This window comes from Eulemur rufifrons, chromosome 7, assembly GCF_041146395.1.
Source record: "Eulemur rufifrons isolate Redbay chromosome 7, OSU_ERuf_1, whole genome shotgun sequence".
Taxonomy (NCBI): domain Eukaryota; kingdom Metazoa; phylum Chordata; class Mammalia; order Primates; family Lemuridae; genus Eulemur; species Eulemur rufifrons.
In genome coordinates this window covers 102,160,741-102,185,398 of record NC_090989.1, presented here as the reverse complement: position 1 = coordinate 102,185,398, position 24,658 = coordinate 102,160,741, and the positions used below count along the sequence as shown (strand labels likewise).

The window sequence follows — 24,658 nt, the reverse complement described above, 5'->3', positions numbered from 1 at the left end:
ACTTTAAAATGGGAAGATGGTTAAGAATTTCACTGGTGCTTTAGGCTTAAGATACCAATTGTAAAGCACAAATGTAATAGTCCTTCACGTGAAAGGACTTCTGATTAAAAAATCAGGATTTCATTCATGGATCATTAGAAGAAAAAATAATCAGGATCATTAGTAGAAACACAAAGCTGTAGTGGGCAACAAAGACATGAGACAGAAAATAGAGGGGAACATACAAGGCTGTTGAGGTACAAGCACCAGTGGACTAAGAGCTGGAAACCCAGTGAAGCATCTAGTGGACGAGGCAGCACTCTAGTGCCAGTTCTAGAACGACACATTCGGGTCTCCGGACTTCTGAATGTCAGATAAGAAAAGTAAACCTGAATCTGATCAAGCCTCAAGATCCACCAGTTTACAATACAGGGGACAGAAAAATGTGTTTAGTGACAACATAGGGTTACAATGAGTGAACTCAGAATATGGAAAACATGACCCAATTTCTTCAAATAGATTACAAGTAAAAAAGATAAAGAAATTTGATTAAAGCCAATGCACCATGTATGGACTTTGAACAAACCAGTTATAAAAATAAATGATGGCCTGGTGCAGTGGCTCAAGCCTGTAATCCTAACACTCGGGGAGGCCAAAGTGGGAGGATCGCTCAAGCCCAGGAGTTTGAGGCTGCAATGAGCTATGATGACACCACCGCATTCTACCCAGGATGATAGAGTGAGACTATGTCTCAAAAAAATAAAATGAATGACTAAAGATAATAAGGAAATCTAGATCCTGACAGGGATAGCATGGCATTACTGTTAACTTTTATAGTAAAAAGGCATTGTGGTTGCTTTAAACTCCTTACTCTTTTGGACTGAAACATTTGGAAATGAATCATTTGTGTGGGATTTTCTTCCAAATAATGGTGGCAGGTGAATTGGTGGATTATAGATTTAAAAAGGTTTGCTAACCACACATTATTTTTGGAGCTGAAAGATAGGTATTCTACTTCTTTGAAATTTCCCCTAAGTTTGAAAATAGGTATTATTTTTTAAAAAAAACTAAAGTTTTTACATAGTGGCAGAGCAGCACATGGTTAACCTCTTTTAATAAGAAACTAGAAAACTGATTCAGTAACAGCACAAGAATTATTAGGACACCGAAAAAGACATCCTTTCCTAGCCTGCAAAGCCACCTTTGAGAACACCTTTAACATACAATCCCACACAAGTGAATGCTCCACACCTCCCATTCTTCACAAACAACCCTCACCCACAGCACTCCTATTTCCAAGCAAGGACAAAGTATGTAAATAATTTATATTCTATTAAGAATTCAAGATTAATTTGTTAATGGGGCCTTTGTTAACATTTGCTCTTACCTTCCTTCTATGCCTTTTAAAGAAAAACTGTTTAATATTTAGAGGCAGTTAGTTCCTCTGAAATTCAATTTATAGCTCAGCAATATGCGTAACATGTAGAAAGAACAATGAACGGGCTACCCTCTTTCAAGTTACCATGAAGTTGCTAATTCAGGGTAGGTCATGTTTTGTTTTTATAGTTAGAACTGCTTTAAGTACCATACCCAACACTTTTATATCCAAATGAATCTTGTTTCCTTCAAAGTAGTTGCCTTGTGAAAATGCTATCTACCTTCTCCAGCCCCCCTGCTCACCACTGTAATCCTCTTCAGAAGCTGTAACTTTAAAAACATCTTAGTGGCAGTACGTCTTTCTTTGTAGGTAGGTATACTAGGTATTTTTTAACAGGAACAAATCATTTGGAGCCTAGTAGACAAGTAATCAAAGTACGTAAAAAACTTAATGGAAATTTTAAAGTAATGAAAACATCTTTTGACTTAAGATCACCAATTTCCAAAATGTTTGGGGAAAAAATATTTCAATCTAACTTAAAAAATATCCATTTAGGGCCGAGCGCGGTGGCTCACGCCTGTAATCCTAGCACTCTGGGAGGCCGAGGTGGGCAGATCGTTTGAGCTCAGGAGTTGGAGACCAGCCTGAGCAAGAGCGAGACCCCATCTCTATTAAAAATAGAAAGAAATTATATAGACAGCTAAATATATATATAGAAAAAATTAGCCGGGCATGGTGGCACATGCCTGTAGTCCCAGCTACTCGGGAGGCTGAGGCAGGAGGATTGCTTGGGCCCAGGAGTTTGAGGTTGCTGTGAGCTAGGCTGACGCCACGGCACTCATGCTAGCCTGGGCAACAGAATGAGACTCTGTCTCAAAAAAAAAAAAAAAAAAAAATCCATTTAGGCCGGGCACAGTGGCTCACACCTGTAATCCTAGCACTCTGGGAGGCCGAGGCAGATGGATCGCTGGAGGTCAGGAGTTCGAGACCAGCCCGAGCAAGAGCGAGATCCCGTCTCTACTAAAAAAATAGAAAGAAATGATTTGGACAGCTAAAAAAATATATAGAAAAAAATTAGCCAGGCATGGTGGCACATGCCTGTGGTCCCAGCTACTCAGGAGGCAGAGGCAGGATTGCTTAAGCCCGGGAGTTTGAGGTTGCTGTGAGCTAGACTGACGCCATGGCACTCTAGCCAGGGCAAGAGAGCGAGACTGTCTCAAAATAAATAAATAAATAAATAAATCCATTTAGGCCAGGCGCGGTGGCTCACGCCTGTAATCCTAGAACTCTGGGAGACCAAGGCAGGATAGCTTCAGTTTGAAACCAGCCCGAGCGAGAGCAATCCCTTCTCTACTAAATTAGAAAAAATTAGCTAGGGGTAGTGGTGCATGCCTGTAGTCCCAGCTACTTGGGAGGCTGAGGCAGGAGGTTCACTTGAGCCCAGGAGTTTGAGGTTGTGACACCATGACACCACAGCACTCGCCCAGGCAAAAGTGAGACTCTGTCTTTAAAAAAAAAAAAAAGAAGTCTTTGTGGTCAAATTGTACTGTACTACCAAGCCAGGCCCGGGGGCCTCATTTTATTACACTGAATTCTCCTAGCCTAAGTAACAAATGCCTTAGTTATACAGAACTATTAAGGCTCAATAGCTGGGTCTTAAAGTCATCTTAAAAGTTTTAGGTTTGTTCAAAAGGCCAGCTGAATTTAGAATACTTAAAATTGACTTAAAATTACTTCATGGTACCATTCAAGTGAAAATCAGCTTTTGAGTTTAGTGCTACAATATAACAACGTTACATTGTTGGGCTACTCCCATTTACGTTTTCTACATATATAGTGGGGAATGTTATAATAGTTCACAATGTAGATAAGAATTGCATTTTAATCTCAAACTGTATCTAATGGAGGAAAGAACAGTGCAGTTTGTCAGAAAATCAGTACAGCCATTTTGCTATTACAATTTTTGCTTTTTAATAATTTATTTAAATAAGATATTTGAAGAAGCAGTTTAGAAAAACAAGATTTGTATTTTATTTCCTTGTAAAAATCTTTACACATGCAGACAAACCAGTGTTAAGAAAGTATTCACCATCATTTAAACAAATAACCACTTAAATAGAACAGTGTCTGCAATTTTATCTGTATAAAAATAAGATACATTTTTTACAGAATTCACGCTCCAGTTCTTATAGCAATAAACAATACACAACTATAATAAAGTACAATTGAACCTGACCATGGTTTTCAATTAGATACTGCTAGGTAATTTTAATGTGCAAAAAAATTTAACATAGTTCTTTTCAAAAGAAAATGTCCTCAGTGTTTCTAGAGACCTAGAGGGTTTTAAGAAATCAAATCCTAATCCATTTGCCTTTAATGTTTTGATTTTGAGTCCATACATCACACTGCAGATAGGCAAAACCAGGAACTGATGCAGGCTCAAAGGAAGAGAAAGTCAGCGCCTGTGCCTGCCATGTCCTGAGCGACTGCTACCATGGTGCTTGCCTTTATGGGACCTCTCAAAAGATCGAGATCTTTCTCGCCTGTCCCTATGATGTCCCCTTTCATGCCTGTGCTTCTTGGCAGCATCTGAGTGATCCCGAGACTTGCTCTGAGATCTAGAACGAGATTTTTTCCTTTTATGACCATGTCTATTTGAGCTCTTTAAATCATCTCTGGTATGTTTGACCTTAAGGTGAGGAGAACCATGATTATGATGTCTTCGAGGGCTTTCACTGTGACTGCGAGACCTGCTTCTTGATCTTGAGCTGTATGTTCCAGATCGACTCCGCCTATTATTATAACTTAGACAATAAAAATTTGAGGTTTAGATTCGGGTTTCTATGGGGAACAGATTTGGTGGTTACTCATAAAAGGTTCAAAACAAAACTTATCAGCTATATCAATGACAACAGAACTGAGGACTTTTTCTAAATCTCTACACCCCTAACTTCTCCCCATCCAACGTATAATATATTAGACAAATTTTAAATAAATGTCTAAACAAACTTATAGCTATATTCCAAGGAGAAGAGTAATTAGCCTAACAGTGTCCTGGAGCTATGCTTTTTATTAAATAGCTCACACATGCTCAAGAGACACAAGGAGCTAGCAATCTAATTACAAAGCTAACTAGGGAAGATTCTTTGGCTATGGTTAATTTGATTATTGGTTAATAACAGGTTAATGGAAATTAAATGAAAAGACCATGTTTTTGCATTATAAACAGGGTACTGTATACCTCTGTACATCTCAAAAACACATGGGAGAAAACAGAATGCCATTAAGACACCACATATCCAGAACATGCCTCCAAACTCATTTCTCCTGATTCTACCTCATGATAAAAGCCTAATTCTATCCTGATAAACTTTGAAAACAGTCTCTGTTCAATAATTATTTTAGAAAAAGCAATAAACTTTGAAGACTTCAAATCAGAATACTTTCCCTAACAAAACATTTACTTACTGTCTTCTTGGAGTATGTGATCTAGAACGTGACCGTGTTCTTGACCTTGATCGACTTGCACTTCTGCTATTTCTACTTCTCTTGCTGTCTTTTCTTACACTTCAAAAAAACCGTGTAACATTTTAGTTATAAACTTAGCGTGTTAGAAACAAGTAACAAAAAATTCCTAAGGCCACTTTCTAACTCCAGTATACTCACCCATTGTAAGGGCTTTTGGACGCCTGTTGTCTATCCTCAGGTTCTTTTTTGACTGTCTTCACATTAATGGAGATTGGTGACTTCTCTTCAGCTTTTACTTCTCTTGGAGATGCTTTTAAAAGATATAACAACAACACGTTAACCACTGGACTTAAAATAGGGCCAAAACAAAGTATCATGCTTCCAAGTATCAGTCTTTTTTTTTTTTTTTTTGGAGACAGTGTCTTGCTCTGTTGCCAGGGCTAGAGTGTTGTGGCATCAGCCTAGCTCACAGCAACCTCAAACTCCTGGGTTCAAGCAATCCTACTGCCTCAGCCTCCCAAGTAGCTGGGACTACAGGCATGCGCCACCATGCCCGGCTAATTTTTTCTATATATTTTTAGTTGTCCAGCTAATTTCTTTCTATTTTTAGTAGAGACGGGGTCTCGCTCTTGCTCAGGCTGGTCTCGAACTCCTGACCTTGAGCTATCCTCCCGCCTCGGCCTCCCAGAGAGCTAGGATTACAGGCATGAGCCACTGAGCCTGGCCAAGCATCAGTCTTTAGTTGACTGTCAGGAGAGAAAACAGTAACAGCTTCATAAAATCATTGTATCTATGCAACTGTTAAATGGTAGAAATTTCTAATGACACACTTTCAGTACCCCTCAAGTCACTTTAATTCTAAGCATATCTTACATGGCTTGGAAGCTGGAGAAAATCCACCAAGGGTTGAAAGGGCTGGAGTTCCATCGGGATTCAATCCCTTTGCTTTTAATTTAGCTTCTTGCAAGGCTACTTTTCTTTTTTCTACTTCTTTTTCCAGCAATTCATAGTTTGGCTGTTGGAGGAAAATAAAGTTCGTATTTCTCCCTTATAGTAGATTCTTAGCACTGAGAATATTAGCACAAACTTGGGTGAACAGAAATTACCTTTTTTCTAGTATAAAGCCTAAGTGTTTCTATGCATATTTCTTGGATCTCCTCTTCCGTAGTACCAAAAAGAAGAAACCAATGGGGTCGAGTTGGCAATGGAATCTAAACCATAAGAACAAAATGGTATGGATTAAATTTTTGCAGCAAAAATTTAGTGGAACCACTGGAAATCCTTGTGATTGAACCTATAAAACAAATAGGCTATATATATATACACCTACCTGAAGTGCTCTAGCTGCAAGGTAGATGCAAGCACATGCTATAGTCTCTGGTTGAAATCGAACAAAAACATTGGTTCGAAGACTGTCATTCATGTAATTCCTGAAAAATATTTCAACTATAAGCTTGTATATAAACAAACCACTTCTTTTGAAGCTTACATAAAATTGGAGACTCAATCTACTTTATTCTTTTTTCTTCTCTTATATTCACATCCTCATATTATAGCATATAACAATTAACTAAAAAAAATCTATAAAAGAATTTAACAAGGACCATTCTTCAGTTTTTCTAATGACCAAAGCCCTTTAAAATTATTCCATATAGTTATCCAAATAGAAATTACTCCTCAAGTTCTCTAATATATTTCTATAAAAAGCAATGCTTTGAAAGTCAAATTCTGATATGACTGGTTTGAGAAAGGATAAAACACCCCCCAACAATACTTCAAATCATTAATTATTGACCATCTCTCCTTTATCCACAACAAAAAGCGTGTCAACTAGCGGTAAAAAGGTATTTTCTGTAAGCACCCACCAAGTTACATTTATATAAAGAAAACTAGCCAGGCAGAGTGGCTTTGGCCTGTAATCCCAGCTATTCAGAAGGCTTAAGTAGGATGATGGCTTGAACCAGGAGTTCAAGACCAGCCTGGACAATACAGTGAGGCCCCACCTCAAAAAAAAAAAAAAAAAAAGAAAGAAAGAAAGAAGAAAAAGATAGAAAAGAAAACTAAGGTAATTCAGACAATCTAGGTAAGGAAGTGAAGAGCAATAAACATACATAATGGCCTTGTTTACATACCTTTTTGGGTACTATGTATAAATAAAAGCAATAAACTATTTCAGTTAATAAATGGCTAGATTTTAATTGTTAGTGAACCCTCCCCACAATATTCCTAAGCTAATAAAGAAATTTTACAAGTTGTTTAAAATCCTTACCCATGAAAACTGCTAAAATCCATTTTATAGAACACATATTAAAAACGTCATGCATTTTATAAAAGCAGTGAGACTTTTCTAATATTACTAGTATTTACTGAGTCCAAAAGAAGCATGGCAATTATAAAAAAGGACATATTGTTGGAAAGTCCAGAACATAAAAATTACTTAAGTCCTTCACAACAATAGTCTTATGAAACAGTAGTTGTGACTAAAAAAATTCCTTGCTTGACCTTTAAATAAGCCAGCACTCCAAATGACACATCTGCAAATCAAAAGTCCATGTTCTAAAGTGTTTAAGTAACAGTAACATCTCTTAAAAATGAATCACTTCGTACTTCTAATATTACTGCCTGCAATATAGCCCAGCAGCTATAAATTAACCCAGTATGGAAACTGGTGCCCACTTTAAGCTGCAAATTGTAGTCTCCTTTGATAGAATTCATGCTATACACACTAAAAATAGGAATTTAGTCAAACTCCTAATAAAAACCATTTATAATTCATAATGGCTGGACAACAAATCTATCAAAAATGAACTATTCATTTTGATAGTTACAGGTATACATTAAATACATAGGCATGTCAAATAGTTACTTCTAGAAGCAAATATACAAATCCTTTTGACACCCCGACAGAACTAGAAGATGCTGCCAGATGGATATGGACCACTTCAGTGAATCTCGGATGAGAGCTTGCACTGGATTGGCTGGAGAGCAGGGCAGCCAATCAGGCCATCCTGAGGTCATGGGCTGAAGTGCAGAGGGCAGAGTTCTATGACTTACCATCATGGACTACCCTTTAATCAAAGAGTAGAAAAAAGAACAAAGTTAAATTGAGTTCTCCATTAAAAGTAATTAGTCAAGCCAAGAAAACAGGAAGCAGAAATAAGCATTATTTACCTTTTGATTAAAAAACAAACAAAAAAACAAAACAAAACAAAAAGCCCCAAAACAAACTTATGTCATCATTTTGGAAAGGGAAAACGAAACTTACTTTATTTCTGCTTCTGTTTTCCTGGCTAAGAAAGAAATGTAAAAAAGCAACTTACCAGGCAGTTTGAACCAGGGTTTGGTTACGTTCACATTCTAAGACTTGTAAATACATAACAATGATCTGAAGGACAAGGAAAAAAACTCAATTTAGCATACTGGTGGTTCTTTCAGGGTACAGAATTCAATGAAAAAACTGAAAATGGTAGATTAAAGTTCTAATTCTGCACAGATAACACAGACCAACCTAAAATGGAGCTGAGATTCAATGTGAATTATAATTTTAATAGATTTTATAAAAACCATGTTTAGAAGTATATTCCAAAATTATACAGAAAAAATGGTAGTTAATTCAATTAAAAAGAATATTTTTCACAAATACTTTACTACATGATGGGCACTGTGCTAAGAGATTATGTCATCTAATTTCCCAAGGTACATTTCTATACCAGTTAGTCCTGACCTAAGCATCTACTCTCACAACCACTTATTAATATCAATATGAAAGCCAAGAGATGCTGGGAGAAACCTATGGATTTCCAATAATGGTAAGAACATTTTACTATGTGACAGGAAGTATGCCAGGTACTTCTGCAGCTACATAGTATTTATTCCTTGGAATCAGATAGTCCACTATCTCTATCTAGGTGGGAAAAATTGCACTTACCCACGGAAGCAAAAAGAACTCTACAAAATTTTACGAGCATGCAATTTAGAGTGAAGATTTGAACCTGTCTTTTTTTGACTTCCATTTTACTGATAACATCCAAGAGTGCTTTTTAAAACCAAAGTTAACTCTTTATATATAAACAATATGAATTTGTGTAAAATTTTAAAATGCCCTAATACTTACGAAACGAATATACTTTCTGTACTCTACAACTCACCTTATGTGGATGCTTGACATGAACACAAAATCCCAACTCCTTTAGCACCCTCCTTTCTGCCTTGATAACTTGATTTTTGGTGTTAATGTAGTTCTGATCAAGGATCAGGGGGCTTGGAGTCCTATAGTTTGTAAGAAATAAAATCAAAACTGTTTTGCACATCCAAAAAATTTTATTTGTGGCATCTCCATTTTCCCTTCCAACCAACTATTGGCAACAGAAACCAGCTTTTTAAAACTCCTGCAAACAAGTTAAAGCATTAATCTTGTGCTGTCCAAGTTATGCTAATTAAATATATACAGCTACAACTAAGTTCCTAAAAGAACTAACTCAACTCTGTACTGAAAAAATTTCACTCTAATGCTCTTCGATTTATCCTTGTTGACTTTTTCTTTCTGATTATATTTTGGGTATATAAACTAACTTTAGCAATAGCATGATTTATTATCACAAACCTCATTAGTCTACAGAGACTTTCCGCTGACAAAAGTAACATGCTCCTGAAAAGATTTATAGTACTGTGAAGATTGTAATGGTTTTTCATTCATTTTCTAAATTATCTACTCTTGGTTGGTTTAGGGCCAAAATAAAAACTAGGGGAAAAAAATAGTGGGTAGTTAATCCAGATTCCCTAAGGGGGCAGTATGTTTTAACTAATTGTTCTAAGAACCACCTCTATTTAAAAAAAACAAAACTGAAAACTAAAGATTCAGCTCAATTACCAAAATAAAATAAAATAAAATTTAAAAATCATGTTCAAAACTCAAAGTCATCTATGATACAAGCCAAAATTCTGTCAGAGTTGTAGTCATTAGTCAAAATGCTTTAGTATGTAATACACAAGAGAATGGAAGATCACGATGAGGAACTAGAAGAACAAATTCAAGGGCTCTGTGCCAGACTAAATTTTGCTAACTTTAGAAATTTCTATGATACAAATGGGTACGTCAGTGGTTCAGTATTTTCAAAATAGCACATTCAAGTGATGCTATCCCCAAGTGTTTTGTTTTCTATATGGAAAAAAACAAAAAAAAAAACCAAACTATTTACAGTAAAAGACTATCTTACTTAAGTCTTACAAAACTGGTTTCCTGAAAAATTTTAAATTAGGCAATGTTAAAGAATTAGACTTTGATTTTTGAAAAGTCAACGAAATTTACCCATGTCTTTAGATACTTGCTTAGATCCTACAAAGAGGAAGTACATTTTTATTAACACACTGACTATATGGTAAATATATGGGTAGAACATTTAATATTTTCACCCATAGTTAATTAATTTTCACCCAAAAGATTCAAGAGTCTTTGCTCTGTGCAGAACATTCTCTATGTTTACCTAAAAGCACATTAGATCATAAAAAATATAATCTCATATTTTAAAAATACTGTATTTCAATATATCCACGTAAAGGTTACAATCTTAAGTGACCTAATTAACTAACCCTATGGTGACATGTTATCAGAATAAAAAGTCTGCTATCATATTTTCCTTACTTCCCCCACTTAAAATTACAACAAAAACCAGAATACTTACGAGACCATTTCTAATTAATCTGTATGATTTTATCAAATTAAACAGAAGTTGGCAGAGCTGACAAGATAATAGCTGTTACTTAAATTGGCCTTCACTCAGTTCAATCCCTCACACCTGTAAAAGGTGTGAGGCCACCAACTGGCCTCATTGAGCTGCTTTCAAACATTAAAATATAATGATGAATCCATTTTATCAGGACAGTACACTATGAATGGCTCTTTGAAAAATAACTCAAACTTAAATCAAATGAGGCATATATATATTCTCATTGTATCTCTCTATATATGAGAAAACATATTCCAAATATCTCAAGGTTTATGATTGTTCAGGATTTATCATTACAGGAAATTTGGAAAAGTCAAATCCACTTCGGACTGACTGGCTGGTTATCTGATGGCTCTCCTTCAACTGGCATTAGGAGGTAACACAGCTCCGGTGTTAAAGCTGCACACCACTTTATCTCTTAACCCCCTGCAATCCAGACAGAAGACTGTGCCATCAGAATCCCTTATAAAAATCTAATTTTATGACAGCACAGTTCTGTTTCATTTTTCTCCATTTACATTGATCAAAATCATTAACACCTCTTACTAAAATAACCTGCTCTGAGTTGCCTTCAAATTGTGATAAAATTCATTTGTTTTTGCAATTACACTAAACAAGCTAAACACTTGTTTGAAGTAGGGCTACTACCTAGTCCTTAATCAAGTTTAATCACTACGTAATTCTGTCTAATTTTCCATTTACTCTGCCATAATCTTTACGTCCCTTTTTGTGTCAAAATCCCAATGATATCAAAATAGATTAAGAAAACCAAACCTAGTATTTATTATAATTCAACTATGTAACTCAACTTCTTGCTTACTCCTGCTATAACCTGCACTATTCAAAGTTAACTTTGTGGGTGTGTAATCCCACATCTTTGTTTTGTTCAGAATTGGTTTTACCTCACAAATCAAGGCTCAATGAACATGTAATTTACAACTACCTTAGAGAGATTACTTTGTATCAGAAATAGAAACAAATGTCTCCTTAAGTCAGTAAGTAAAGCTCCCGAAAAGGACTTAAGCAAGCGCTTTCTTTATTCATTATCAATTAGTACTTTTTGTGGCAACAAGCACAGTAAATTAAATTAAAGCTTGCTAGAATTTCTTCCTCCTCAATCAGGTAAACTTCTGTTGCCAATTAAAAATTTAGAAGACGGAGCATTTTAAAGTCTTTAAAAAAAGCTGGATCCATCTATTCATAGAAAACTCAAACAATTTGTAATCAGCACACAAACTACCTAACTCCACTTCCTCTGCTTTAAGTTTCTACTGTCTGTCATTGGAAGCTTCTTATTTGGTCTCCTAGAGAAGCTATTTTCCTTTTTAGCATGATTAACGTAATTGAAATACAACAACAATTAGAATTAGGAGGTCCAAACACAGTCTCACTCGGGGACTCTCACAAGGATGGAGAAATTTTGCAACTAGTTCTTCAAGAGACTATTAATACCAGGTAAGTAGAAGCAAGCAGACTGCTAACTCAACATACAGAAATTTATAAAGCCTACTTCACAGAAAATAGGAACATTCTTTAGGTGTTTAAACAAACTGAAAGTAGCTTGTAAAGCCACAGAAATAAACTGCAGAGGTTGTTGGACTACATGACATTACTTAACATCCTTCCAACTCTATATACATTGAAAATGCCACACCATTGTTCACCAATGAGTGGTTAAACCAGTCTTTGAAAATCTGTCTTCTTTTACACAAGTCTTAAGAGTATGAACATAAGCCCCTTAAATTATGAAAAACCCCTCCTGATATAGTGGGAATATGCTACATCTCAAAAGTAAGTATTTGGAAACTATGAAAACGAAACCAGTCTTCCATCTAAATTCAGCCATTTATTCTGAACTTAAAAAAAAAATGATCAAACTACAAAATACTGAATAATAGGCCAAATAATCTAGGTTGAGGACTAAGCACTGATACTTTATAAAAAGCTCTTCTGGTGATTCTAATGTGTAGCCAGGACTGAAAAACAATGACCTAACAGTTACATGAAGGATGTCTCCTCTGTAAACACTGAGGTCACACTAACAACTTAAAAGTATGCATAAACTAGATTAAAACTAGTAGTATCATTAAGACAACTGATATGCTTTACCTAATTAAAGTATTACATTGATAGTACTTTCTAATAACAATAACCTACGCAAAAAAGTACTAAGCTATAGTTCTAATAACTTGGACAGCAAAGACAAAAGCTTATAACAAGAAACAGGAGTTGTTCTAAATGGTTCACCAGTGGCCAACCTGTTAGTCCCCGATTCCAGTGACCTATTCTCAGAGCACTGGCTTCTCCTTGGGGATTTTCGATACTTCACTCACTGTTGCCATGACGACAGCTTCATCTCTATGTACCACTCCACATCACCCAGGCTTTGGTAAATGTAGCTGGTCGCTGTATAGTCGGTTGCAAGGGAAAAAAGAGTTGAAGTTAATAACATATACAAGTTATGTGTCTGAGTAAACTTGTAATATGCATAGAAACACTTTTACATCCTGCTTTAAAAAAAAGGCTTCCATGCAATTAACAACTCCTTTTAAATTTCATGCTATTATCAGACTAAGATTGAAACAAAATCAATTTCTCTGTGAATAATGACCAAAAACCGCAGTTAGATCAGACACAAGTCAGTCAGGTGGGATTTAAAATTCCAAGGTTCCCCTAGGTCTTACAGTTAAGACCTATTCTGTAATTAAGAAAACTCAGTCTCACAGGAAAATTTCAAAAAAGATAAACCATATGATTACATAAAAGTTGGCTCAATGGTTCAAAGAATACTACCAGAAATTATTTCCCTTAAGCAAACAGAATCCTTTGACTAAAGATAGAGCCTTGTATTAGTGTCACTGTTTTAAGCACCCTGAAGACTCAATGAGGTACCTAAATAAAAATTTAAGCTCAGACCATATTAAACACCAATTTGAAATCTTCCCAATTCCCCAATTCCCAGGGATTCCTCACCAAGAAACTAAAAGGATTTTTAAAATGAAACAAAAAAAATCACTCTATTCCTGGCTACAGTGAAGGTGAATGAGCACAGATTGGGGGAGAAAAGGTATGTAAGACAACTGAAAAAAATGCTTCGAAAAGTTATCTGGATAGAAAAGTTTCAGACTTTTTGACAAGGTTTTTTAATACTGTCTGTGGACTTACAAAATAGGCTAATCATTTTAAAGTTACTTTAATATTTGCATGACTGAATAGTTTAATTACTGCCAACCTACAGATTCCACCCATAAGGACTAACTTATATAGGATACCGATTTGGCACTAACCAACACACCCAATCCCCCAAACAACTTATAATAATCCTTTTACAACTTCCTTTCAAACTCAGTACAAGTTTGTCTAACCTCACCACAAGTCCTGAAAAAGGGAACACAAAAACTAATCTACACCAAGTATATATCCTTCTGCATCATGTACCAGAAGTCACCATTATGTAGATGCAAGAAGCCCTACAACAAACTTTTTGGTACTGCTCATATGAACACAAAGGTCCACACAAAATTACATTATCACAACATCTAAGAGATATTATTTTGGTCTCTAATTTTTTCTCACAAGATCAAATAAATGGGCCTTACCTAAATGTAACACAATCAACCTTGAGAGTTATCTTTCTAACCCACTCACTGAGACTGTATCTGACCAAAACAAAATACCTGTTTAATCCCTTTGACTTCAAACTTCAAACTTTATCATCCTGCAGTCCTTTCAGATCCGGTATTATGCGATATACGTAGTTCAAGTTCAATGTTGAGAAGTACTCTAACAAAAGCCAACCTCAATTGATAAAGAATTAACTGGGACTTCGGAGTAGAAAAACAAACTACACAGAACTTTGCCACAATAATAACTTGAACTACAGCGTTTAAACTTCCAGCCTTCAGTCTTCCAAAGAGGGGAGAGGAAAAATAACTTACAGAATACACTCACACTTGAGCCAAACGTATTCCCTTTCTTGTTTAATCTTAAGCCACAGGATTGGTCTGTTAGGATTGTCCATAAATGCAACTGCCTCTACAAACTTTAGATAACTGGTTAATTATGAGTTTTTTCCAAATTACTTTAGGTATGTGTTCCTATGTGAATTTTAACACCTAAAGTCGGTTTTCTTTTGCATCTATATTGACTTGAGAGGAAAGATGTTCTGAATTAATGATTGATGCACAGTACAGCAGCAGCAAGAAATGTTTGATATTGCCAATCTTACCTTTTTCCTCGTAACTGGCGTAGGTGGTGGAATACATTAATCACATCTCTTATTCTTCTAGGTGCTTCTTCGATTTTTGACGCAAGATTAATACAAGCCATGGCAACAATCTGAAAGAACCCATGAGGTAACAAAAACTATTGTAAGATTAAACTTATTTTGACGAATAAATTTTAGAACTTAACTGTGAGAACCTTTGGCCCAATAAAATTACAATTGACATATTCAGGCCACGGGCTGACCAACTATGCTAGTACTATACTCTATCCGTTGCTCAACTCTTGGTTTTGGATCCAGAGACAAACTCAAATCTCAGAGGAGTTTTGCATTTGGTTGAAAATTATAACCCTTCATAACAGGGCACTTTGGCTCAGGATCCATTTTCTAGTTTCTGAAACATACTCTGAAAGGTTTCCACTTCCTGGCGAGTGATAACTAGGTACAAAGGCCTAAACTAACCACTCCCTTTCTGGAAAGGCTGGCTGTGGACACTACCCCTACTCCTTCCCATTTCCGGATGAAAAAAACTCCTTTCATACGCCTCCGCAGTGCTTACCTCGAAACTATGTTTGACGAAAGATTTGGAATAGAAAAAACGATGAAACAACACCTGCCCGGTTGCCATCGCCACCTGCAGACAAGGGAGGAGAACGGAAGCGCCGGGGTCAGGCGGGCCCGCACCAGGCGCCGCCGCCATTTTGTGCCGCCGCTCACTTCCCCTCCCCCTCCCACCGCCGCGTACAGCCCGCAGCCGGGTCCCGCCTCCGCCCCCGCGCCCCACCACGGCCAAAGTTGCAGGGCCCGAGCGAGCCATCCCCACCCTTCTGGGACACAGCGGTCCTGGCACGCAGCGTGGTGGACGGCGGGGAGGTGAGTCGCGCCTGGCCGGCCTGGGACCCAAGCACTGACCTGCGGCAGCCGAAGGAGGATGCCGGCGGCCTGAATGAGCTCGCAACCCAGGATGCGCAAGTCCGTCTCGCTCGGCAGGTCGAGCCCGTCCTGCATGGACGGGGTGGGCGAGAGTCTCTCCTCCGGAATCAGCGAGTGGTCGATGGTGAGCGAAACTTCCGAGTACAGGCGGTCACCGATCAAGATCCCTCCCGTCGTGGTCGTCGTCGTGGTCGTCGTCCCAGAGCTGGAGCCGCCCGCGCTTGGGGCGGCCGACGAGGCGGCGGCGGCTGTCGCCGTCGGGTGAGGCCCGGACGCCATACTCTCTGCGAGCTGCACGCAAGCCCAACGCAGCCGGAACCCGAAGCGAGACTAACCAGCGTTCTCGGCGCGACGGATATTCCCGTGACCGCCGGGTTGGGCCGCTTCACGCAGCGTGCGCTTCCGCCCTGACGTCACCACGCCCGGCCGGCGCGCTAACTAGTCCCTTCGGGCCGCGCCTCCCCCTCGGCGTCTCGGTCCGTGCCGAGGGGTCCGGTGCTGCGAGGGACTCAGGGTCGCACGACCTCTCCGCGTAGGGTCCCGAGTGGTCCTGCAGACTATGTCTAGCTAAAGCAGGTCCGAATCGCCTCGTTTGTTATGTATTGCGCCACAAGAATAATGAGGGAGCTTACAAGATATGTTATTCTTAAAACAGAGTTGTCAAATTCACAGTCATTCTGGCCCGATTTTAGGCATTTGCACTCCATCGCTCGTCCTCTCCTAACTTTTCGCATTTGCGCGGCGCGTGTGCAGGTATACCAAGAGGAAGCGTGGAGCGGGCCTTTTAGCGGGTGAGAATGGTAACTCTGATGTGTCTGGACGAGCTTGTAACTTAAAGTGACCCACAAGGAATCTGGAGAGGGCTACTTTACGGTATTTGTATTAATAGAAAACACATCTCTGAATCGTATCGGTTCCCCCAAAAAGCTCTCCGAGGAGTGTGTGGCGCCCAGAAGTATGGAAGTAGGGCTAAGGCATAGTAATGACTGGGAGGGGACTGCTTTTGCAGCTCGGCTTGTGAAACTCCTGCGCCACCAGTGAGTGATACCGTCACAGCTTTCAGTAATCTGGAAATTCCCTACTTTCCAAAAATAGTTAGGGCGAGGACCTTACAAAGGTAATTTGTTTATGCCCGGGAGTCTTATATATTCATACATGGTTATTGAAAGTAGGCACAATGGAAGAAACCAATCTCATGTTTTTTTCTCCGTGATATTAACTAGCAATTCCCAGAACTTCCTGAAATTTGAAGTAAAACTAGTGATACTGATCTAAATTACTAGAATCTAGAGTTGGAAGGAAAGGAATACGTTGCGGTTTACTCTTGTGGCTCAGAAAGTGATACCCTAAAAACTGGAGCTTTCACATTCAGAGAGGCCTTAGAAGCTGCCTCTGGGTTTTGTTTCTCCTGCTTCCCCAAGCGCCGGGAGATACTCTTTCTCTGAGGAAGAAAGCTTGTTTCCAAAAGTAACACCATTAATTGCCTTCCTCCCCTCCCTGAAATCTTACTGTCTCAGAAAAGACTGAGGAACGCAACCACACCTAGAAGGACTTTTTCACAAGGTTGTGCCTCTCTTTCTGGCTCATTGAAATTGCGAAGAGAATCTTTTTTTTTTTTTTTTTTTTTTTTTGGAGACAAAGCCTCATTTTGTTGCCCTGGCTAGAGTGCTGTGGCGTCAGCCTAGCTCACAGCAACCTCAAATTCCTGGGCTCAAGCAATCCTACTGCCTCAGCCTCCTGAGCAGCAGGACTACAGGCATGCACCACCATGCCCGGCTAATTTTTTTCTATATATTTTTAGTTGTCCGGCTAATTTTTTTCTATATATTTTTAGTTGTCCAGCTAATTTCTTTCTATTTTTAGTAGAAATGGGGTCTGGCTCTTGCTCAGGCTGGTCTGGAACTCCAGAGCTCAAAGGATCCACCCACCTGGGCCTCCCAGAGTGCTAGGATTACAGGCGTGAGCTATCACGCCCGCCCCGCCCTGGAAGAGAATCTCTTACAAGTTAATTTCTATCTAATCCCTAATTATCATTTGCTGCCCCTCAAAAGAAAACTCTACATTCTCCATCTCCACTCTCCCTTATGAAAAAAGGTATATATAAGCTTTTGTAGGCCGGGCGCTGTGGCTCACGCCTGTAATCCTAGCACTCTGGGAGGCCAAGGCCGGAGGATCCTTTGAGGTCAGGAGTTCGAGACCAGCTTGAGCAAGAGTGAGACCCCCGTCTCTACTAAAAATAGAAAGAAATTATCTAGACAACTAAAAATAAATAGAAAAAATTAGCCAGGCGTCGTGGTGCATGCCTGTAGTCCCAGCTACTCGGGAGGCTGAGGCAGGAGGATCGCTTGAGCCCAGGAGTTTGAGGTTGCTGTGAGCTAGGCTGACGCCGTGGCACTGTAGCCCGGGCAACAGAGTGAGACTGTCTCAAAAAATAAAAATAAAATAATAAAATAAAGCTTTTGTACCCCATTAGGTTATTGGGTAATCATTTTGTGATTCCCCTGTGTTATGCACATTTAAATAGAACTTGCATGCCTTTTCTATTAATGTGCCTTTTGCCAATTGATTTTTCAGCAAAACTTCAGAGAGTGAAAAAGTTTTCCCTTGGCCCCTAGAACTCCAGCCATCTTTTTATCCCATGCTGAAGCTCTGAGACTTTGTCCACGGATGAGAAACCTCATTATCTTTGTATTACACAGCATGGGTTTTTTGTTTAAGGCTTAGTTTTTGTTATTACAATAGAATTAGGGGTATAAGTTGAATTCTGGTACATGTGTAATGTATATTGTATAGTGGAGAAGTCTGGGCTTTTGTACCCATCACCTGAATAGTGTACATTGTACCCCATAGGTAATATTTTCTCTCTCACCCTTTCCTACCCTTATTAAAGCCTCTGCATCAATGGTTCTGAATCCAGGCTGCACATTAGGATCTCTTGAGCAGCTTTTAAAACATAAAGATGCGGCCGGGCGCAGTGGCTCACGCCTGTAATCCTAGCACTGTGGGAGGCCCAGGCGGGTGGATTGTTTGAGCTCAGGAGTTCGAGACCAGCCTGAGCAAGAGTCAGACCCCGTCTCTACTAAAAACAGAAAGAAATTATATGGACAACTAAAAATATATATACAGAAAAAGTTAGCCGGGCATGGTGGCGCATGCCTATAGTCCCAGCTACTTGAGAGGCTGAGGCAGGAGGATCCCTTGAGCCCAGGAGTTTCAGGTTGCTGTGAGCTAGGCTGATGCCACAACACTCTAGCCTGGGCAACAGAGACTCTGTCTCAAAAAAATAAATAAATAAATAAAACATACAGATGCCTGAGCCTTACCTGCAGAGTTTGATGTCTTTGATTTGGGGTGGGCCCAGCCAGTGGTTCAATTTTTGGCCATCCTCCAGTGATTCGAATATTCAGTCGAGAATCTGAGTCTGGTGCTGGCTAAAGCATTTAACCTCACTTCTTTCACCCTTCTGAGTAGTCTGCTTTCAGAAAACCTTCCCTCTTGAATATTCAGGAGAGAATTAAAATATTATAACAAATTCATAAAGTGTCTTCAATTTCTTTAAAAGTTAATTGCTATGCCAGTGTTCTGGTTTTCTTCTGTTTTGTTTTTAAAGATAGGTTCTCACTATGTTGCCTAGGCTGGTCTCAAACTCCTGGGCTCAAGCAATCCTCCTGCCTCTGCCTCCCGAGTAGCAGGGACTGCAGGTATGTACCCACTGTGCCTGGCCAGTTCTCTGATTTTGTTGCTCTATGGTTGTATAAGATAATATTATTGGAGAAAGTTGGAGGAATAGTATAGGAGAACTCTGCTATTTTTGCAACTTTTCCAGTCTTATTTCAAAATAAAAAGTAAAAAACAAAAATCCTACTTGATTATATACTTCATTGAAACATTGAGCTTCAATGAAATTCCCACCTATACTTGTAATGACTTAACAGTAATATAGTTAACTGGTTTGTGAGACTATTTCTTAATGGAAAAATCTCTCCTCTTTAGAGTCTTCCACCAGGCCTCCCTAATAAGCTGACATGGTAATGTCTTGATATATTTTATAATATATTTTTACCCTCTAGGTCCATGATTAATCCAAAAAAGGTTCACCAGCATAGGAGGGAGAAGTCGGGGTGGGGGGCAGGTAGGAGGGAGTATTACTTGCTATCTCATAATGTACCTCTTTACCTCTGATGTCTTTTCCCTTTGGACCTCCCTGCTGCCTACCTCCTGGCAGTCATTTCCAGAAGAGCAGAACTACCTAGAACAATTCCACAATTTTGTGCCTATTTCCCACTCCCTTCTGACTGTACTCCTCACTATATTCCAAAAGATGTGACTGTTTTCACTGCTCCCAGCTTCAAAAAAGGTGGAGAGGGCGGGGTCAGCATTTTATATAAGTATTTACTTAGCATCAACTTGTCAAGCTGATGTTATTTTCTATTTTAATTTCATTTTTTAAAAATCCATGATTAATTCAGAGGATGGAGGGCTGTGGGGCTCATGGCTCTACTCTGCAAGGTTATGTAAGGACAGGGATTTTAAAAAATGATTTCATACCTGTGGATGGAGAAAAAAATCATTTAAAAAATGATGATTCTGTCCTATCCTTTTCAGGGTCAAATTCCAGGAAATATCATACTTGGGGAAAAAATTGTTCCATTGCTTCTAAGTTATTTTGAGGAACATTGTTGGAACATTGTTTTTCCACGTACCTACTTCCAAAGCATCAACAAAAGTGTAGAAAGACTAAGACCTATTCAGAATTATAAAGGATTCAGAATTAGGAAGAGTAAAGCAGTAAAGCACATGTTTTAATTGTATAAAAGTATAAATAGAAACGAATCCAGTCAAGTGAGACTACTGGAAAGTAAATCAATGAGTTGTCACTCTAAGAAAAAAAATGGAACGAGGAGTTTATAATCATATATTTATATATTTTTTTCCAACACAGGTCCTGCTAGTAGACCCTAAATTCACTGGTGTCTAAAAGGTAATCCAATGATAAGTTATATTTTTACTGTTTTAAGACCACAGGCTTCAGAAAACAGCTAAATGGAAAGGTGCAATTATCAATGGCTTCCTTGGTGCTACTAAAGAATCATATTCCTGATGTTTAAATTAGTTCTCATTCCATTAGACTCTGCAGCCTCTCTGGGGAACACATTTTTCATTATTATTTAAACTTCAGCTTCTTTAATCCTAAAATCATAATTGGCATCATTCCATCTTCTTCAACTATCAGTTATTCACCAACAGACAACAGGAATTTAATGACTCACCACCAAAATTTAGGTAAATGAAGTTCCCACCTAGAAGGAGCTACATTCTTTTCTTTGAACTCCTGGCCTCAAGCCATCCTTCTGTCTCAGCCTCCCTAAGTGCTGGGATTACAGGCGTGAGCCACCGTGCCCAGCCAGAGGTACACTCTTAATAGAGGGAATGGTACACACGAAGACAAAGGTTAAGGTGACCACTAAGTGCAAAAAGCAGGCAGAGAAGGGATAAATCATCATGGTTGATGTCATCAGGGAGAACTTAAAACCTTAAGAAGTTGCTAATTAACTTTCTGATGACAGCAGAAACCATGGCGCGTCTGACATGGAGCTGTTCATGTAGCTAAATGATTTTTTCACTTAGTCCTGTTACATGACCACACACATTCTGATCTGCTTGCTCTCCTCATTGGAAATAGAGTCACTCTGAAAATGGTTTATTTGTAACTAATATTTAAGCATATACTGCTTTATGAATCTAGTAGCACTGACCTGGGTACTGCTGCTGGCTCAGCTGAGATTCAGTCCTGAGACTTGGGGCAACTGTAGTTTTCTTATCTTTAAAGTGAGGGAGTTGGCCAGGTGTGATGGCTCATGTCTGTTAATCCTAGCACTTTGGGAGGCCGAGGAGGGAGGATTGCTTGAGCTTAGGAGTTTGAGACCAGCCTGAGCAAGAGCAAGACCCCGTCTCTACAGAAAATAGAAAAATTAGTGGGGTATGGTGACGCCCACCTGTGTTCCATATTCCTAGCTACTTGGGAGGCTGAGTTAGGACCATCACTTAATATCCAGGAGCTTGAGGTTGCTGTGAGCTATGATGATGCCACGGCACTCTGGCCCGGGCAATAGAGCTAGACACTGTCTCAAATAAATAGGTAGATAGATAAATAAATAAATGAGAAAGTCTGACTGGGCCCCTAGTATGTCTAAAATTCTTTGACTCTGGTCATCCAGATATCTTGAACCTCAGACTTATCTTTGGGTTTATTTCTTCTTCATTATGTTTGAATGACCAAGTCCTGTTGGTCCTTCCAGGAAGGAACTTGGTGTTGAAGCTCCCTGTGCTGTCTATTCTCACAGCTACGGTATCTGTTTTTACCTCATGCTTGTACCATTACAGTAGCCTCCCAAGTGGTCTCCTTGCCTCCATTTTCTTCCATCCCTTATCCATCCTGGGAAATTTCTCAATCTTCTTGAAATAGAGTTTCCTTACCTCACTTTCTCAAATTAAAACTTTGGATATAAAACATAGAGATCAAACACCTTTTGACAGTTGAGACTGTCAACAATCTAAATTTACCCTGTCATTCATTTCTTTATCATCTTACCACCTCACCTTATTCCCCCCATGTCTCTGCCTGAACCAAGACTAGCTAACAAGCATGTTATTTACTTTCCTGATTTTACACTTTTCCCTCATTCTATATCTCAAGCCTACAACATTCTTACTCCCTCTCTGCTAATCAAAGCCTCCCAACATTTTTTTCCCCCTTGGGATGGAGTCCTGACTGTGTTGCCCAAGCTGGTCTCCAATTCCTGGGCTCAAGGGATTCTCCCATTTCAGTCGCTCAAGTAGCTGTGGCTATAGGCATGTGCCACCATGCCCAGCCCCTGCCAGCTCTTTTGAGATTTGGGATGAAGTTCTATTTTTTGCTGGAAGCCTTCCCCCACTGGATCTAGCTTTTACTAATTCTTCCCTTTTTTGGACCCCTTCCTAACACTTATGACCTTTAATGTACATTTGACACATAATTCCATATTATGTATTCTACCAGATTGCCTCATGGGTGTATGTCTCACAAAAATAAAACCATTTTTACAATTATTTTGCATTCTCTTTAGCATCTGGTAGACACTGTGTGTGTGGTAGGTACTTAATCAGAATTTGTGGACTGAATTGCTTTTCTCCTAGTGCCTTGCAAAGGCAGCCAGTTCTTGCCTTTTTCTTTCCATTTGGGAGCCAATTCCATCCTCAAGTGTCTGTTCTACCAGCACCCTCTCTCCCTAATAGAGACTTCCAGGGCCCCCATTTATCTTGTTCTTTTTGCAGCACTTTGTAGCAGATCAGCCATGTTTCCACTTTTGCTCTATTCTTTGTCCTTCTTACAGTGGGCTAAATAGTCCACAACTTCTGCTTCATACAGGCATGGGCTGTACAACAGGAGGGCTATCGGAATTGCTGTAACCAGAGAGTTGTGTGTATGGGGGGAACAGAAAGCAGTACAATGAAGTGTTCCGGTGTCTAGGTACACATATAGGCCCTGGGACAGTTTTTGGAGATATGTCCAGAAATTGGGCATGTTACTGAGATGTAAGGCCATTGGCAATTTCATAAACTGAACTGTAAAGTCAACAAACCCACAGGTTTGCTTTTAGAGCTAGATTAAAATTTTTGTTTTTGTTTTGTAGAAACAGGGTCTTGCTCTGTCACACAGGCTGGAGTGCAGTGGCTCAATCATAGGTCACTATAACCTCAAACTCCTGGGCTCAAGTAATCCTCCTGCCTTGGATACCCAAAGCAGGTGTGAGCCACCAAATCTGGCCTAGATTAAAGTTAATATTATCTAGTCCAATCTTTTTTTTTTTTTTTTTTAACACACAAGGAAACTAGGTCCAAAGAGGCAGTTGCAAATCATAGATAATAAATATTGGCTGATGGAAAATAATCCAATCAAGTCAGTCCTTGGATAGATTCATTCTTTATGGTATTTAATGTCAGAACCAACCAGTCTTAGTCAGCAATTCAAGAGTAATTTAACAGACCACATCACCAACACTCTGGCCCTGCTGACACCTTGATTTCACCCCAGTGAAACTGATTTAGGACTTCTGACAACCAGACCTGTAAGAGAATAAATATATGTTGTTTTAAGCCATCAAGTTTGTTGTGGTTTGTTATAGCAGCCCTAGAAAACACAGTGACCTTAGGGATTCTGCAAATAAAGGTAAACTTTAGTTCTTTGTCTCAGCAGCACTGTAAAATCAGTTAAGCCATATTTGTCATGTTTTCTATGCTATCAGATATAGGCCACCAACCTTAAGCCAGGAGAAGCTTTGTAAGACAGGAATATCTAAAATGATAAATCTTCTCTACCTTACAGTTTTCCTGACTCTGATTCTGAGTGGGACAACCAGTGAAAACCATACTTGGAGAGAAGAAATACATAAGAGAGTGTATAGCTCCACTGGGTCTGGGGTGGGGGGAGGGATCCTGTCACTTCAGAGCTATGTGACTTTAAGCAAATTGTAATTCGAGATATGTTCCAGAGAACGTCTTTTGGTTGGATTTGTATGTAACTTGGATCCCTGATGAACAGCACATATATGATAGCACAATAATAATGATACCATAATGGCTCATATGTGGTAATACAATATAATACTGTAATAATAATCATCTCTGTACTGCAATAAGTTACAGAAACTATTGTGCTCTATCGTTTAATTCAAACGAACAGAACATAAAAGCAAACTCAAATAAAAAGTTTAGATAGGAGATAGGAGAAATTTCAAAAAAGAATATTAAAAGTTAACACACCTAATGTTGCATCAATATCTTGCTTACTGGAAGGAGCATTTCTGAGGGAAAAAGATGATAACGTTAATCTGAAGATGATAGAGATGGTGCTGGAGAGGACGGAGGGGGCGCTGGAGAATCAAGGTTTGAGTCTGTTGCTGGAGGAGG

At 39.0% G+C, this 24,658-nt stretch overlaps 1 protein-coding gene across 2 annotated transcripts; it reads right to left on the bottom strand.

Annotated features, from left to right (window-relative positions):
* Positions 1 to 3,126: 3,126 nt before the first annotated feature.
* CCNL1 (cyclin L1) lies at positions 3,127 to 16,447 on the bottom strand. Of its 2 annotated transcripts, XM_069475299.1 has the most exons (11): positions 15,689 to 16,447; positions 15,336 to 15,410; positions 14,780 to 14,889; positions 8,974 to 9,094; positions 8,146 to 8,210; positions 6,156 to 6,255; positions 5,932 to 6,036; positions 5,699 to 5,840; positions 5,024 to 5,135; positions 4,826 to 4,924; positions 3,127 to 4,161 (listed from the first exon to the last, which is right to left on the bottom strand). In XM_069475299.1, exons 1-11 carry the CDS (start codon positions 15,986 to 15,988, stop codon positions 3,813 to 3,815), a joined length of 1,578 nt encoding a protein of 525 aa, XP_069331400.1. In that variant the 5' UTR covers positions 15,989 to 16,447; the 3' UTR covers positions 3,127 to 3,812. The 2 variants fall into 2 exon arrangements, with proteins under 2 accessions (XP_069331400.1, XP_069331401.1); XM_069475300.1 differs by lacking the exons at positions 3,127 to 4,161; positions 4,826 to 4,924; positions 5,024 to 5,135; positions 5,699 to 5,840; positions 5,932 to 6,036 and adding an exon at positions 7,880 to 7,893 and having other exon boundaries at positions 6,204 to 6,255.
* Positions 16,448 to 24,658: the final 8,211 nt, after the last annotated feature.

What these genes read in the sequence shown, in the direction of transcription:
- CCNL1 (XM_069475299.1), bottom strand. Translation starts at nt 15,988, where the DNA reads ATGGCGTCCGGGCCTCACCCGACGGCGACAGCCGCCGCCGCCTCGTCG. An exon ending in TCGTCAAACATAGTTTCGAG is followed by an intron (nt 14,890 to 15,335) that starts GTAAGCACTGCG and finishes GGGTTCTTTCAG; the next exon opens with ATTGTTGCCATGGCTTGTAT. An exon ending in ATGTCAAGCATCCACATAAG is followed by an intron (nt 8,211 to 8,973) that starts GTGAGTTGTAGA and finishes CTTGTCCTTCAG; the next exon opens with ATCATTGTTATGTATTTACA.